Source organism: Rana temporaria, chromosome 6 (assembly GCF_905171775.1).
Source record: "Rana temporaria chromosome 6, aRanTem1.1, whole genome shotgun sequence".
In the NCBI taxonomy this organism is placed as follows: Eukaryota; Metazoa; Chordata; class Amphibia; order Anura; family Ranidae; genus Rana; species Rana temporaria.
This window is the reverse complement of record NC_053494.1, coordinates 195,345,051-195,362,629: the sequence shown is the minus strand read 5'-3', so window position 1 is coordinate 195,362,629 and position 17,579 is coordinate 195,345,051. Positions and strand designations below refer to the sequence as shown.

At 43.0% G+C, this 17,579-nt stretch overlaps 1 protein-coding gene across 1 annotated transcript in view; it reads right to left on the bottom strand.

Annotated features, from left to right (window-relative positions):
- LRP1B (LDL receptor related protein 1B) overlaps positions 1–17,579 on the bottom strand; it is a 1,757,966-nt gene that overhangs the window by 773,235 nt on the left and 967,152 nt on the right. Inside the window, exons 13-14 of the mRNA XM_040358043.1 lie at positions 15,943–16,162; positions 13,605–13,794 (exon numbers count right to left, since the gene is read on the bottom strand). Of these exons, the coding sequence (XP_040213977.1) occupies positions 13,605–13,794; positions 15,943–16,162 (410 nt within the window). The remainder of the gene's footprint in view (positions 1–13,604; positions 13,795–15,942; positions 16,163–17,579) is intronic.

The window sequence follows — 17,579 nt, the reverse complement described above, 5'->3', positions numbered from 1 at the left end:
CTTGGGGGCGAGGGGTGAAGATGGGGGGGGGGCGCCACAGGATTAGCTTGCACATGGCACCTGAACACCTAAGGCCGGCCCTGAGTACATCTAAGGCCCCGTATACACGGTCGGACAAAACCGATGAGAATGGACCGAGGTTCAGTTTCATCGGTCCAAACTGACCGTGTGTATAGCCCATCGGTCTGTTTTCCTTCGGTCCAAAATTTTAAAACATGCTTCAAAACCGAACCGATGGCCCGCTGCCCAATCGGGCCAAACCAATGGTTAGTACAGAAAGCATCGGTTCAAAACCCGCGCATGCTCAGAATCAAGTCAACGCATGCTTGGAAGCATTGAACTTCGTTTTATTCAGCGCGTCGTGTGTTTGACGTCACTGCGTTCTGACTCGATCGGTTTTTGGAACGATGGTGTGTACGCATCATCAGACCATCAGGCCACTTCAGCGGTGAACCGATGAAAACGGTCCGTCGGACCATTCTCATCGGTTTGGTCCGACCGTGTGTACAAGGCCTCACACTGCCCTGCCACCTAGACTAACAATGCTTCTGTCTAAAGGTGCCCCCCTGTGCTCCTTCATCCAGAGTGGAGGTATTCTAATACAGGAGGCTTGTTCATGGCTAGATCACCAGGTGAAAACAGAGGTGAAAAAAGGAAGGCGGACACCACATCTAATGGCTGTTAAGCTGCAATACATTAAAAACAAAATTTTGGTTTTAGGTTTAATAAAGCTTCAAATGTACTGAGTAGATTAGCGAAGCCACATAAAGTAAATGGCACGTATTTCAAAAGATAAATGTAAATGCCACCATGGCCAATTTCCGAGTGACTGTGGGCATGTCAGGTGCCCCATTACAGTCTCCATATTGTACAATAGCAGCCGGGCTAGATTGCTGTTGCTGCTCTGAGAATGAGTTATGTATAGTGAAGTAACATAACACAAGCAGCAGCTGCATAGCCAGTATTAGAATCCGCGGTGGCGTTCATTGCGAGTAACACTTCCAGCAAGCAGATGGCTATATGTGCTAATATTGGTGCCTGAGGGGGGCAGAGGATGGCTTGCTTCATTCAAACCTTCTATTCCACTGTGCTGCCAAAATAGCATGTTCTGCTTGTAATGTTAGGAATATTTTCATTTTACAAAATTATAATAATAAAAAAAATGATATAAAGCAAATCTGCTTTTTTGCTTGTTTTATACATATTGTGCTAGATTCAGCAAGAATTTACGCCGGCGTATCTATTGATACGCCGCGTAAATTCAAAGCTGCGCTGGCATATCTTCTTTCTGTATTCAGAAAGCAAGATACGCCGAAATGAGGCTAAGATCCGACTGGCGTAAGTCTCTTACGCCGTCGTATCTTAGGTCCATATTTACGCTGGCCGCTAGGTGGCGCTGCCGTCCATTTTTAGCGTTATATATGCAAATGCGCTGGATACGCCGATTCAGAAACGTACGTGCGCCCGGCGGAATTTTTTACATCGTTTGCGTAAGGCTTTTTCCGGCGTAACGTTGCTCCTGCTATATGAGGAGCAACCAATGTTAAGTATGGACGTCGGGCCAGCGGCGAATTTTGCGTTGTTTACGTCGTTTGCATAAGTTGTTCGCGAATAGGGCTTTGCGTAAATTACGTTCACGTTGATAGCATTGACAATTTGCGGCGTAATTTGGAGCATGCACACTGGGATACTTATACGGACGGCGCATGCGCCGTTCGTAAGAAACGTCATTTACGTGGGGTCATGTTTTATTTCCATAAAACACGCCCACCTCTTGACAATTTGAATTTGGCGCGCTTACGCCGGCAGAATTACGCTACCCCGCCGCAACTTACGGAGCAAGTGCTTTGTGAATACTGCACTTGCCCGTCTAAGTTGCGGAGGCGTAGCGTAAATAATATACGCTACGCCCGCACAAACTTGCGTCCCCCTACGTGAATCTAGCCCTTTCTTTGTTGACTATTGTATTGTACTATATTGTCTTTAAAAGACACACATGTAAATATGATCAGCTTTAAGTGGACCTAAAACATTATGGCCCGGATTCAGAAAGACTTACGCCGACGTATCTTCTGATACGCCGCGTAAGTGCACAGATGCGCCGTCGTATCTATGCGCCTGATTCTTAAAGCTAGATACGCCTGAATTGTGGCTTCATCCGACCGACGTAAGTTTCCTACGCCGAATGTATTTGCGCCCGTCGCTGTAATCTACGCCGTTTATGTAAGGCGTACGTCCGGTGTAAAGTTATTCCACCATATAGGAGGCGCACGCCATGCAAAGGTATGGACGACGGAACAGCCGTCGTATTTTACGTCGCTTACGTAAGTGGTACGTGAATGGGGCTGGGCGCAGGTTACGTTCACGTCGTAGCCATTGAGCCGTCGTATCTTAGGGAGTATATACGACGTGATTCTGAGCATGCGCGCGCATGCGCCGTTCGTTCGGCCCTTCATTTACATGGGGTCACGCTTCATTTTAATAAATCACGCCCACTACCTTCCTACTTTGAATTAGGCGGGCTTACGCCGGACAAATTACGTTACGCCGGCGCAACAAAGGGAGCAAGTGCTTTGTGAATACTGTTCTTGCCTCTCTATGTTACGTCGGCGTAGCGCATATGAGATGCGCTACGCCGCTCTAAAGATGCTCCGATCTACGTGAATCTAGCCCTATATATCTATATACAGTGGAAACTTGGTTTGCGAGTAACGCGGTTAACGAGCGTTTTGAATAACGAGCAACTTTTTTTTTAAATCCTGACTCGGTTTGTGAGTGTTGTCTCACAAAACGAGCATAATTCAAGCTAATGGGGTGTGCAGTAGCGCATTTGGCCAGAGGTGCAGGGGTGCTGGTGACACTCTGAGCCATTGCAATGCAATTGGAAACACTTAGAAACACTCAGAAATACTCAGTTCACGAGTGTTTCCGAGCCTTTCCATGGGTTTCCGCGTGCATCTGAGCGGTCTCTGAGTATTTCCGAGTCTTTACGGTGCCACCCACCTCTGGCCACATGCAGTATTGAATGCAATAGAAGTCAATGTATATATATATATATATATATATATATATATATATATATATATATATATATATATATATATATATATATAGAGAGAGAGAGAGAGAGAGAGAGAGAGAGAGAGAGAGATATGGTTTTGTTTTTCCATCCTTTTTTTTAAGTGCTTGCACCGTTGAGATGCCTGTGGAGTTCTTGGCTATATTCTTAAAGCGGAGTTCCGCCCAAAAAAATAAAAGTCAGCAGCTACAAATACTTACCTGTCCAGGGCCCCCGCGATGTCCTCCCCCAAAGCCAACCCGTCCCTCAGCTCCTGGGTGGAGGCGCCGGCATCTTTAGTAAGGGAATCAGGAAGTTATCGGTCTCCTCCCCTTGTGAGTCCCCTCCCTCTACAGTTAGAATCACTCCCTAGGACACATATTTAACCCTGTGATCGCCTCCTAGTGTTAACCCCTTCCCTGACAGTCACATTTATACAGTAATCAATGCATTTTTATAGCACGGATCGCTGTATAAATGCAAAAGGTCCCAAAATAGTGTCAAAAGTGTCCGATATGTCCACCGCAATATCGCAGTCACGATAAAAATTGCAGATCACCGCCATTACTAGTAAAAAAAAAATATAATAATAAAAATGCTATAAATCTATCCCCTATTTTGTAAATGCTATACATTTAGTGCAAACCAATTGATAAACGCTTATTGCTATTTTACATATCAGCCCAAACTGAGGAAAATTTGTTTTAAAAAAATAAATAAATTTGGATATTTATTATAATAAAAAGTAAAAAATATTGTGTTTTTTTTCAAACTTGTCACTCTTTGTTTGTTTATAGCACAAGAAATAAAACCACACAGGTGATCACATTTTTTTCCTTAAACTTTCCTTCTAAGCTTGGGGTGCGTGTTATACTCCGGCGCGTGTTATAAGCCGATAAATACGGTACTTACCTTTTCTCCAACGATGTGATGTCCACAAGGACTCTTTCTATAGTTGGCATCTTCCCTCCAACTTCTTTCCAGTGCTTGGACTTAAGCCGCCTTAATCGGACAACTGGGGAATAATGTAACACCTATGGATATGCATGGGAGATCATTCTGGTGCCGTGGTGTGCAGCGTGGTGTGCAGTAGTGTTGCTCATTCGTATTGCGAATATTCGGCTCGAATATGGCATATTCGAGTATTCGCGAATATCTCGAATTTCGCGGTCAATATTCGCTATTCCGAATATTCAGATTTTTTTTATTTTATTTTTAGAACAGATCACATCCTAGTGATCTCCATCGACGTCTAAAAGCATTGCTGGTATGATTAGAGACCTTGGGCCGAGTAGCTGAAGCGATCATTTTATATTGCCGAATATTCGCAATGCGAATATTCGGCAATAGGAATATTGCGCGATTATTTTCTCCGCCCTTCTTTTGCATCAGAGCCAATCAGAGTTCTCCTACCACAGTTGTCGAAATTCCGCAATAAATATCGCATTCGCATTTTGCGAAATTTCGATAAAATATCACGAATATTCTGAGCCAATCAGAGGGCTCCTACCGCAGTTGTCGAAATTCCGCAATAAATATCGCATTCGCATTTTTCGAAATTTCGATAAAATATCACGAATATTCTGAGCCAATCAGAGTGCTCCTACCGCAGTTGTCGAAATTCCGCAATAAATATCGCATTCGCATTTTGCGAAATTTCGATAAAATATCACGAATATTCTGAGCCAATCAGAGGGCTCCTACTGCAGTTGTCGAAATTCCGCAATAAATATCGCATTCGCATTTTGCGAAATTTCGATAAAATATCACGAATATTCTGAGCCAATCAGAGTGCTCCTACCGCAGTTGTCGAAATTTCGCAATTATTTTCGCATTCGCAATAGCGAAATTTCGCAAACATTTCATTTCGATAAAATATCACGAATATTCGAATTTAGCGAATATTTCTCGAATATTCGGCTATATATTCGTGATATATCGCAAAATCGAATATGGCGTATTCTGCTCAACACTAGTGTGCAGCGTGGTGTGCAGCTCCGCATACACTCTAATGAAGAGTGCAAATAGACAGGCACATTTGTTTTATTGAAGAGACCAGTCCTAGACTTGAAGACTGTCTCATTTTTATCCTGAGAAACCTGATGATCGATCAGTCCATGGGGTTTTGTGTGACAAAGGAAGGGCGAGCACAGTCCTTGGCTCACAAAAAAAAGCAATTACTGCCATTTTACAGATAAATGTAGACGTTGAAGTAGAAGTTGAGAGAGTTAATCAGAGCTGATGAACACTGACAAAGCTAGAGTAGAGGAATATGTAGTCGAACAACAGGCTACATTTAGATAAATGGAAAATATTTATACAAGGCCAAATTCTAAAAGTTTTTTTACACAATAGAGAGCTTTTAGATATATGCTTGTCGATGGTAATTGTAGCACTTTTATGACAATTGCCGCAGCATATTAGAGATTGGGGCATCGTCCTTGACTATCTAACTAAAAGTTACATTGTATAAAAGGAAAATCAAACTGAAAGGGGTTGTATGGGTTCATGTTTTTCACCTTAATGCATCCTATGCATTAAGGTGAGAAAACACCTTGCACTCTCCGGCGATCCCGCAATGCTTTTCCACAGCTTGAGGCGGTTCTTTATTGGATGATTGATAGCAGCGCAGCTTTAGGCTCCCACTGCTGTCAATCCAATCAATGACGCGGCGCGCCAGGGGGCGGGGATGAGTGATACACTCAACGGCTATGGCCGCCGAGTGTATAACACAGGAGCGTGCCTGCAAGCTAAACCCCCTTGAAAGAGAGCTTCCCAAGGGGGTTAGCTCTTGCGGAGAATAGCCGAGACAGCCCCAGTGGGACCCCAGAACAGGAGAATTGGGGCCACTCTGTGCAAAATGAACTGCACAGTGGAGGTAAGTATAACATATTTGTTATTTTTATTTTATTTTTAAACTTACCCATACAACCCTTTAAAGAAAAACTTTAAGAGCAACTATTACATACATTTATACATTTTAGATTCTATAGGGAATTTTTAAATAAGTGTTTACTTTTTTTGTATATTGGGCAGCCTGCAGCCCAAGTACTCTCTATTGGGCAACAGAGGCACGCCTCCTCTGCTCCCATTGGTTAATATTAAATGCCCAGCCCTGGTCTCCATTGATTGGCAACAAGCCCTGCTTGGCGAGATTGCTCCCCCTCTGCTCCCCCTGGCCAGCGATGGTGCTCCCCTCTTCCACCTACTGTGCTATCATTGGCTTCAGCTCTGTGGTGCTCTATATGAGTATTACAAGCCCAGAGCTTGGGATAAAATTTTGTTACCTAGCTTTTGTACCCCCATCTTGCCTTGTGTGGTCCTGCACACCTTGTCTTCAGATTCTCTGGTAACTGACTCAGCTAGTAAATAAAAAAAAACTCATTCTACACTCAGTATAAAATAATCAATTGTGAAAACCAAATCTATGTGAAAAAGACTACAATAGTAAATTTTTTATTTAACCACTTCCAGACCGCCTGCCGTCGTTATACGTCGGTACTTTGACGTTGAATACCGTTGTTATGGCTGCAGATAGCTGCCATAACCCCGGTATTTAAAAAAACGGTGGGTGGTCCACTTTTGCATAAAAGTGGTATCCGCGGCGGATTTCCACAAGATCACTTTTATTGGTGGCGGGAGAGGTGCTCTCGCCCCTTTCGTTCCAGTCGTCTCTGCAGCTTACTGTAGTGGTGGAGACAATACGATCCTTTCCCCTCTGAGGCATGAAGTTGAGTGAGGCAATTATGGCCACCACTCCACTCCATATAATTTTATAATGAAAGCAACTTTAAACATCACTTCCGCCCAATGGTCTTAAAGGAGATTTTTTTTTTATTTAAAAATAAATAAATAGACATTTTATTTATTTATTTAATTTGTTTTTTAATTACATTTAAGAGTACATTTGAGATCTGAGGTCTTTTTGATCCTAGATCTCACATTAACCGTATAAGGACCGCTGCACGACTATATACGTCGACAGAATGGCACGGCTGGGCACATGGACGTATATATACGTCCTCTTCAAGAGCCCAGCCGTGGGTCGTGAGTGCGCCGGCGGCGCGCTCGCAACCTGGTCCGAAGCTCCGTGTCCGTGCCCACAGGACCCGCGGACCCGATCGCCGTGGGTGTCCCGCGATTGGGTCACAGGAGCTGAAGAACCGGGGAGGGGTGAGTATAAACACACCTTCCCCGTTCTTCTCTGTGGCAGTGTCAGTGATCGTCTGTTCCCTGATATAGGGAACAATGATCACTGATGTCACACGTCCAGCCCCGCCCCCCCCTACAGTAAGAAACACACATGAGGTCACACTTAACCCCTACAGCGCCCCCTAGTGGTTAACCCCTTCACTGCCATTTTCACAGTAATCAGTTTTATAGCACTTTTCGCTGTGAAAATGACAATGGTCCAAAAATGTGTCAAAAGTGTCCGATGTGTCCGCCATAATATCGCAATCACGAAAAAAACTGCTGATTGTTGCCATTAGTAGTGAAAAAATATATTAATAAAAATGCCATAAAACTATCCCTTATTTTGTAAACGCTATACATTTTGCGCAAACCAATCGAAAAATGCTTATTGCGATTTTTTTTAACCAAAAATAGGAAGAAGAATACGTATCGCCCTAAACTGAGGGAAAAAAACCGCAGAGGTGATCAAATACCATCAAAAGAAAGCTCTATTTGTGGGGGAAAAAAGGACACCAATTTTGTTTGGGAGCCACGTCGCATGACCACGCAATTGTCTGTTAAAGCGACGCAGTGCCGAATCGCAAAAAGGGACTTGGGGCCAGATTCACAGCGGAGATACGACGGAGTATCTCAGATACTCCGTCGTATCTCTCAGAGTATCTATGCGACTGATTCATAGAATCAGTTACGCATAGATATCCCTAAGATCCAACAGGTGTAATTGTTTTACACTGTCGGATCTTAGGATGCAGTACCGCGGCCGCCGCTGGGGGGAGTTCGCATCGTAAACCAGCGTCGGGTATGCAAATTAGCAGTTACGGCGATCCACGATGGTTTTTTCGCGTTCGCTACGTCGTCGCTAGTCTAGTTTCCCGTCGTAAAGTTAGTCGTCGTTTTGGGTGCCTTAACTTTAGACAGCACACGTATTGCTGTCTAAAGTATGGCCGTCGTTCCCGCGTCGAAATTTAAAATTTCACGTCGTTTGCGTAAGACGTCCGGGAATACGGAAGTACGCTACGCACGTCGCCGATCGAAAAAAATTACGTCAGTTCGCGCAAAGCACGGCGGGAATTTCGAAACGGAGCATGCGCAGCAGGTCCGGCGTGGGAGCGCGCCTAATTTAAATGCTACCCGCCCCATTCGATTTGGACCGCCTTGCGCCAGACCTGTTTACGATACACCGCCGCAAGTTTCCAGGTAAGTGCTTTGTGGATCGGGCACTAAAACTGAAAACTTGCGGCAGTGTAACGTAAACGGCTTACGTTACACGGGCGCAATTGTACCTGAATCTGGCCCAAGGTCCTTAACCTGCATAATGGTCCGGGTCTTAACCGGTTAAAGAGGTCCTGTGTCATGCTTTTTTTCTATTACAAGGGATGTTTACATTCCTTGTAATAGGAATAAAAGTTACTCATTTTTTTAGGATCACTTTTATGAGGATATAGCACCCCGGGAGATAGAATTTAAAGTCATCTGTCTCCTTGCCTTCTTTTCACATTTCCTTTGGTTTCTTTGCTTTCTTTGGAGGACATCCATATTTTTCAGTGCTAGTGTTTAGTTTCTATTGCCCATGCTGCTGGGACTTAAAACAATATTAGAACACACCAGGGCAAATGTAAACTTTTATGTTTTCATCCTCTGTACCAAAGCTTGTGTTTGTTTGTTTTTTTGTGTCTTGTTTCATTCCTCTTGCTTTTATTCAGGCAAAATACCATTCAGCATTATTCGCCCTAGAGTCCAATAGACTATTTGCTTTTGCGGCATTTGACTCTCCGCATCGAAATGGAAGCTTGTTTTCTGCAGAATTAAAAACAATTGATCGCTTAACTACAGCTTTGAAACATTTTGTGTGTCATTATTTTCTGTGTAGAGCTTAGCCTCTGGGGGAGTAGCAACGAAAAACATTGTGATTGCAACCGCATCATAAAGTTGCTATGACTCTTACTTGGCCAAGAAGAAAAAATATATATATATTTTCAACACAACAGTCTTTAGGGTTTTTTTTTTGTTGTTTCCTGGATTGTTATTATATCCTTAATTGGGAACGTTCCAGCACTTGTAAAATGTATTAGCTTAGGAATTAGATAGAATTTATCCATAATCAATGTGCCTTTATTGCAGTGTGTTATCCCCGAGGCTTCGGGTCTTATCTAAACCCACCACAATTTATCCACTCTTGTGCTGGGGATTGTTTAACTTTAATTAGCCATTAAATAGGACTTATGTCTCTACCTATATATGATTACGAGTGGTTTGGAGCTTATTAAATAAGATCAGCCTTTAGAAACACAATAATCAAGTTGTTATGATTTTACGATGAAAAAAATCCTTTATGTGTAAAATTAGTTTTTGGAAATGGGAAAATAATTAACATTTGACAAAACTGATTGAATGCATTGCCCTTCAGTAAGTTGTAGCTATGGGCTATTTTACTGATCTATAAGTCCTTTATACATAAGAATGTAAAAAAATAAATAAATAAAAAGCTAGCTTTATCCAAGACAGGAAATTCAGAGTTGGTTGACGTTGAATACATTATAATGTCAGAGCAAAGCGTATCTAAACAAAAAAACTAAAATATAACCACTTCAGCCCCGGGGGATTTGACTGCCCAATGACCGGGCCCTTTTTTTGCGATTCGGCACTGCTTCGCTTTAACTGACAATTGCGTGGTCGCGTGACGTGGCTCCCAAACAAAATGTACCGTATTTATCGGCGTATATCGCGCACTTTTTTCCCCTTAAAATAAAGGGAAAATCGTGGGTGCGCGATATACGCCGATAGCCGCTTCCCGCGCTCAGTTTGAATGGAGCCGCCGGCATATACCGAGTGCAGTACACTCGGGTACATTTGGCTAGGCTCGGCTTTGCTCGTGCTCACGCATAAACATCACAGAGTGTGAGCACGAGTGAAGCCGAGCCTTGCCGAATGTACCCGAGTGTACTGCACTCGGTATATGTCGGCGGAGGCGTTCGAAGCAGGGACTCGACTTGAGGCGCGCGCTGTAGAAGCTGGGAGGACACCACCGAGGCCGCAGATGGACGCCGGACCGGACGATGGACGCTGGGCAAGACACCAAAACTGTAAGTAATAAAATCTTAAAACATTTTTTTTTACAGGAATTTTGGGGCAACTTTAGGGGTGCGCGCTATACGCGGGAGCGCGCTATACCCCAATAAATACGGTACAGTACGTCTTTTTTTCCCACTAATAGAGCTTTATTTTGGTGGTATTTGATCACCTCTTTGGTTTTCATTTTTTGCGCCATTAAACATTATTTTGCTATAATAAATATCCATCAAAATATATAAAAAATATATTTTTATCCTCAGTTTAGGCCGATACGTATTCTACATATTTTTGGTAAAAAAAAATCGCAATAAGCGTATATCGACTGGTTTTCACAAAAGTTATAGCGTCTACAAAATAGGGGATAGGATTATAGCATTTTTTATATATATATTTTTTATTATTAATGGCGGCGTTCTGCGATTTTTATAGTGACTGCGACATTATGTTGGACACATCGGACACTTTTGACGCTATTTTGGAACCATTGTCATTTATAAAGCGATCAGTGCTATAAAAATGCACTGATTACGGTGTAAATGACACTGGCAGGGAAGGGGTTAACCACTAGGTTGCGAGGAAGGGGTTATGTGTGTCCTAGGGAGGGATTCTAACTGTGTGAGGGATGGGCTTACTGTGACACGACACTGATCACTGCTCCCGATGACAGGGAGCAGTAGATCAGTGTCCTGTCACAAGGCAGAACAGGGAAATGCCTTGTTTACACAGGCATCCTCCTGTTCTGCAGCTACGTGACACGATCGCAGAGGAATGCTGCCCCAATTGTCGGTGTTAGTTTCAAGAATCAAGCCCCATTTTTGGTGTCAGTAGGAGGAACAGTGCCTTGTATCAGGGGCAAAATAATGTCCTGAGGGCTGGATAAAGGCAAACAAAAGACCACATCTGGCCCCCTAGGCAGCAGTTCAGAGACCATTGGTTTACACAAAAAAGATGAGGTTCTTTTGTGTCTTTTTAAGGTCACAGGAAGCAATCAGGACACTGCATTTCTGGCAAGATCTACAGGTATTTTCTGTACGTTCTGAAAATATTTATAGCCTAAAAACAAAAAATAAAAAAACGCAGCCACCACATCTAAGGATTGGTAAGCTGCAATACAATTTATTTTATTTTTTATGAGTTTAGATATGCTTTTAGGTCAGCCATAGACATTAAAAATCATTAGTATTACCTTTTGTACCACCACTCCTCCCTTTAGAATGTAAGCTCTACGATCAGGGCCCTCCTATCCCTTCTGTATTAAACTGTACTGTAATTGTGCTGTCCCCCCTCTACATTGTAAAGCGCTGCGTACACTGTTGGTGCTACTTAAATTGTAACAATAATAATAATTTGTAGGATTCTTTGGTTGTATAATCAATATGCATGCATGTTTTATATACTTCCAGGTTGTCCCAAGATCACCTGCAGTTCTGATATACAAATAGTCAATTCCATAAAGCAGAACTAAACCCTTATAGCCTTAAGAGCTGAAGAACCTGCCATCTTAGCCTCTGTTTAATCTACAATTGCCTTGGTGTTGCACATGTGATCAGCTCTGACACCAGTCATTTCATGGGTTGACAATTTGGTTGAAACTAACATCAGCACTTAAAGTGGAGTTCTAGGCTTTTTATGTTTATTAAAAGTCAGCAGCTACAAAAAGTGTAGCTTCTGACTTTTAATAAACAGACACTTACCTGTTCCATGGTCCAGCGATGCAGCGGCCAGAGCATCGCTCCACTCCTCCTCTCCTTTGGCACCTCCATTGCCACTCTGGGCACCCAGCCATGACAGCTTTCGGCTTCATGGCCGGGCACCCACTGCCCATGTGCGAGTCGGGCTGCGCCATCGGAGTGGACAGGCGATCTTCTGGGACCTGTCACGTGTCCCAGGAGATCGTCTAGAGGGAGGAGCTGCCTAGGTAAAAGGAGGAGTGGCCTAGGCGGCCCGTAGGCGTTAAGGAGGAAGTGGGACAGGAAGTCCCACTCTTAACGAAGCCCCCCCCCCCCAAAAAAAAATACATGCCAAATTGACTGTTATTACCTGCGAGTTTGGTGCTTTTTCAGAAAGTGTGCTACACCTGCAGGATAAAATAGAAGTATATGGCAAAGTGCAGCTAACCCGCAGGAAAGCTACATGTCTGATCACCTGGCCTTCAGAAAAAAAACTAAAGACCCATCTATTCTGAGGGTTAAACTGAAGAAAAATGGATGACCAAGCGCCTTGAGGCGATTCAGTTCGCATTTGTAGCGCTATATAAGTAATTCACTCACTCACTCACTTACTCACATGTGCACTGTGCTGCACCCGTGGTGTGGTTAAACCGCAGTGCATCAGTGTGAAAGCAGCTTTAGGCCCCATTCCCCCAATCAGCCCAAATCAATCGGACCCTCCATTCAACTTTAAGGAGCGGCAGATTTAAACTGACCTGTGTCCATTTACACTGGCCTAAAAAAAACAGTACAGATCCGTCTGGGCGGATCAGATCGGAGGGCCCAAGGAGTAGGGTGGGCTGTGTTTGTGTCTGCTCTGCATATGCAGAGTGGACACAGACCTGTCATCTGCCCGCTCCACTCATTGTGGCCCACGACTAGTTGCCAAGTCGCTTAAGTGGCCCTCATTCTTCAAACGGTTGGGCACTCCTGATGTACAGTATGCTATGTAAAGTGTAAAGTATTATATAAAGTGTATAGGTGTTTAATATTACAGAAATCACAGTATTCTCCCTAAAAACGCCTTCATCTGTCTTTCCAGAAATATAAAATGTAATTTTAGCCCCCCCCCCCAAAAAAAAACTGCTGTCAGTTGCCATTTCCCTGTAAGAACTTCTCTTTGAAAGCAGTTTATTTTTATGTTGTCATCAGCCGCTAATGAGTGAATGATTTTTTTTGCCTTTCTGACTTCACGTGGATTTGTGACAAAAGAATTGTTCATACCAAGTCTAGATGCTGCTCCCCCCTCCCCTTACTACAATTTTCATTGTGAAAAGTATTTCCTTTTTAATCATCCATTCTTAAATTTAAGAAATGTGAAAATTAAATAAATTGAAGCTACGTGTCTAAATTACAGGAAGACATTTTAAACCAGTGGATAATAAAGGTCCACAATTACCCTATAATTGGATTGTTATTTCAAGATTTTCTTTCCTTCTTTTCCTGCTTTCATGAAAAAAAACTAAAAAAACGTTGCTACAACAAGGTATACAATCAAATAGCGTCATGGATCAATTTTTATCATGAGCGCTCTGTTCAGAACACTGTGAGCAGGTGAGGATATGTTTTACCTTGCTGTTTTCTGGGGTCATAAATCTGAAGACCAAACAGCGGCGGCCTCTCTTGCCGCAAAAGAGAAATATTATTGGTTCTCAAGTTGAGCTGAAATATGTAGCCGTTCATGTAATCAGTCCAGAAGATGTATTGGCCATGGTGGGAGAGGCCGAACGGATGGTTTAACTCTTTCCCGCTACCGACTACCTGAAAAAAAGAAAACATTGAGTGATAGATAATAACATTTAAATTCCATAATAGTTCACACCTTTTTTTTGTAAATCTAGGTATAATCACCCAGAGATGTGAAATATTTTATTATATCTTTTCATGTGACAACACTGAAGAAATGACATTTTGCTACAATGTAAAGTAGTGAGTGTACAGCTTGTATAACAGTGTACATGTGTTGTCCCCTCAAAATAACTCAACACACAGCCATTAATGTCTAAAGCGCTGGAAACAAAAGTGAGTACACCCCTAAGTGAAAATTTCTAAATTGGGGCCAATTAGCCATTTTCCCTCCCCGGTGTCATGTGACTCGTTAGTCTTACAAGTTCTCAGGTGTGAATGGGGAGCAGGTGTGTTAAATTTGGTGTTATCGCTCTCACTCTCTCATACTGGTCACTGGAAGTTCAACATGGCACCTCATGGCAAAGAACTCTCTGAGGATCTGAAAAAAGGTTGCTCTACATAAATATGGCCTAGGCTATAAGAAGATTGCCAAGACCCTGAAACTGAGCTGCAGCACGGTGCCCAAGACCATACAGTGGTTCAACAGAACAGGTTCCATTCAGAACAGGTCTTGCCATGGTTGACCAAAGAAGTTGAGTGCATGTGCTCAGTGTCATATCCAGAGGTTGTCTTTGGGAAATAGACGTATAAGTGCTGCCAGCATTGCTGCAGAGGTTGAAGGGCTGGGGAGTCAGCCTATCAGTGCTCAGACCATACGCCGCACACTGCATAAAATTGGTCTGCATGGCCATCCCAGAAGAACGCCTCTTCTAAAGATGATGCACAAGAAAGCCCACAAACAGTTTGTTGAAGACAACCAGACTGAGGGCATGGATTACTGGAGCCATGTCCTGTGGTCTGAGACCAAGATAAACGTATTTGGTTCAGAAGGTGTCAAGCGTGTGTGGTGGCAACCAGGTAAGGAGTACAAAGATAAGTGTGTCTTACCTACAGTCAAGCATGATGGTGGGAGTGTCATGGTCTGGGGCTGTCAACACTGGGGAGCTACAGTTCATTGGGGAAACCATGAATGCCAACATGTACTGTGACATACTAAAGCAGAGACTGGGCCACAGGGCAGTATTCCAACATAATAGTGACCCCAAATACTCTTCCAAGACAACCACTGCTTTGTTAAAGAAGCTGAGGGTAAAGGTGATGGACTGGCTAAGCATGTCTCCAGACCTAAACCTTATCAAGCATCTGTGGGGTATCCTAAAACGTAAGGTGGAGAAGCGCAAAGTCTCTAACATCCATCAGCTCCGTGATGTCGTCATTGAGGAGTGGAAGAGGAAGAGAATATTGACTCTTTCGGCCCAATTTGGACATTTTCACTGTGTGTTGAGTTATTTTGAGGGAACAGCAAATTTACATTGTTATACAAGCTGTACACTCACTAATTTACATTGTAGCAAAGTGTAATTTCTTCAGTACAATTATAAAATAAAATATTTTCAAAAATGTGAGGGGTGTACTCACTTTTGTGAGATACTGTATATGGGTTGCAATTGCAACTGTTGCCCCCCCAAAAAATGCTGGCACCTCTCCCCCTTCCCTCTGTATAGAAATAAACATATACATTCTTCTGAACAAAGCATTCCTGGTTATTGGACAATTGGTCCATACACATGTTAGTGAGTTCTACCTGCTTTTAGCTATAGCTTTCAGAGAATGGGTGCAGGTTCTCAGCAGTGCGCAGGGGCCAAGAGGTTCAGGGCACAGGAGTAAGTAACATACAGCCCAGTGTACAACAACTCCCCCACCCCTCCCAGTGCAGAACTCTCCCCCCAAATCCTTTCCCACTAATGCAAAGCTCTCCTCACAAATCCACTTCCTCAGTGCAGCACTTTTCACCCCAAATAACCAACTCAGGGTTCATCTATTTGACTATTTCCTATAGCTCTTGGATCTATACACCTGTTGGATTTTTTTTATTTTTATTGGAATGCATTATTTTATATGAAAGGTGGATGCTGTAAAGTTAGAAGCTATAACTAAAATATCTCTTCAGCACTGCCAAATAACAAACACCACGTGAATGGTGTCCCCGACAATGATATTTTGTGATAACATTTTAAAAGGAAACTTAATTCTACTTTTACAGAATTCTATTTAATTTACCTTTCTGTTGGTCCCATTTAGAAAAATCTGTTCAATGTGGTCATAATAGGCATCACACCAGTACAGCACTTGGTTTGAATAATCCAGCGATAATCCATTGGGCCACAACATCTTGGAGGTGACAAAAACCTGCCGATCAGCTCCATTCATCCAGGACTTTTCTATACGTCCAGCACCGTCATTAACAACATCCTCCTCCCAGTCCGTCCAGTACATCCAGCTGCAAAACCCAAAAGACAAAAGTGTTTAAAGTTATCATTTAGCCTAGGTTCACACTGCTGCGAATTCAAAATCGCGGTAAAATGCGCGATTTTACCGCGATTTTGCGGCTGCGATTTTGCCGCGATTTCGGCCGCAATTTAATGTAGATCGCGGCCCGAAATCGCAAAAAGTAGTACAGGAACTACTTTTTGAAATCGAAGATGCGGCGTCGCACTGATTAGGACAGTGCCATTGCCGACAATTGCTGCCGATTTGATATGCGATTTGACATGTCAAATCGCATCTCAAATCGTTCCAAATCGTACCCAGTGTGAACCAGGGCTAAAATAAAAAAACACTCCAACCTAGGGGTGTCAAAACTTTTGACCTTCATGGGCCGCATCAGAAGAAGAGGAATAGTCTTGGGTCACACATAAAATATATTACAAACAAATAAGGATAGCTAATGAGTAGAAAACGAAGATCACAAGTTATCGATCACTGATATAGATAATGGGCCAGATTCAGATACATTTACGTTGCTCCACGTCAGCGTAACGTATCCCATTTACGTTACACCGCCGCAGGTTTACAGCGTAAGTGCCTGATTCACAAAGCTCTTACCTGCAAACTTGCGGCGGTGTAACGTAAATCCGCTCGGCGCAAGCCCGCCTAATTCAAATGGGGCGGGCACCATTTAAATTAGGCTCATTCCCGCGCCGAACGTACTTACCCGACGTTCATTGCGCTAAATGACGTCACACGGACGTCATTTGTTTAGACGTTAACGTAAATGGCGTCCAGCGCCATTCACGGACGACTTACGCAAATAACGTGATTTTTTACATTTTGACGCGGGAACGACGGCCATACTTAACATTGCTTAGAACACCTAGGGCTCAGCCCTAATTTTATGACACGTATCTCGACGGAAACGACGTAAAGTTAGAGCGACGGGTAACGCGGACGTTCGTGGATCGCTGTAACTAGTCATTTGCATATTCTACGCCGACCGCAATGGCCTCGCCACCTAGCGGCCGGCATAGAATTGCATCCTAAGATCCGACAGTGTAAGTCAATTACACCTGTCGGATCTTCTGGCTATCTATGAGTAACTGATTCTATGAATCAGCCGCATAGTTAGGACGGGCGGATCACAGAAATACGACGGCGTATCAGGAGATACACCGTCGTATCTCTTTTGTGAATCTGGCCCAGTATTCTGAAAATGTTATCAGACATATTAAATTTGTTATTACTTTATATTTCAAAATAAAAAATTTGAACAAGATACCTAATATGTCATTGTGACATCATGGTAATTTGTGTTTTTTCATTGGTGCTTTATGTAATCTGTCTACCTCTGTTACAAAACATATCAATGACTTCCTACATGTCAAGTGATTTAGTGTTGCCTTGATGAACGTTTTTCTCCC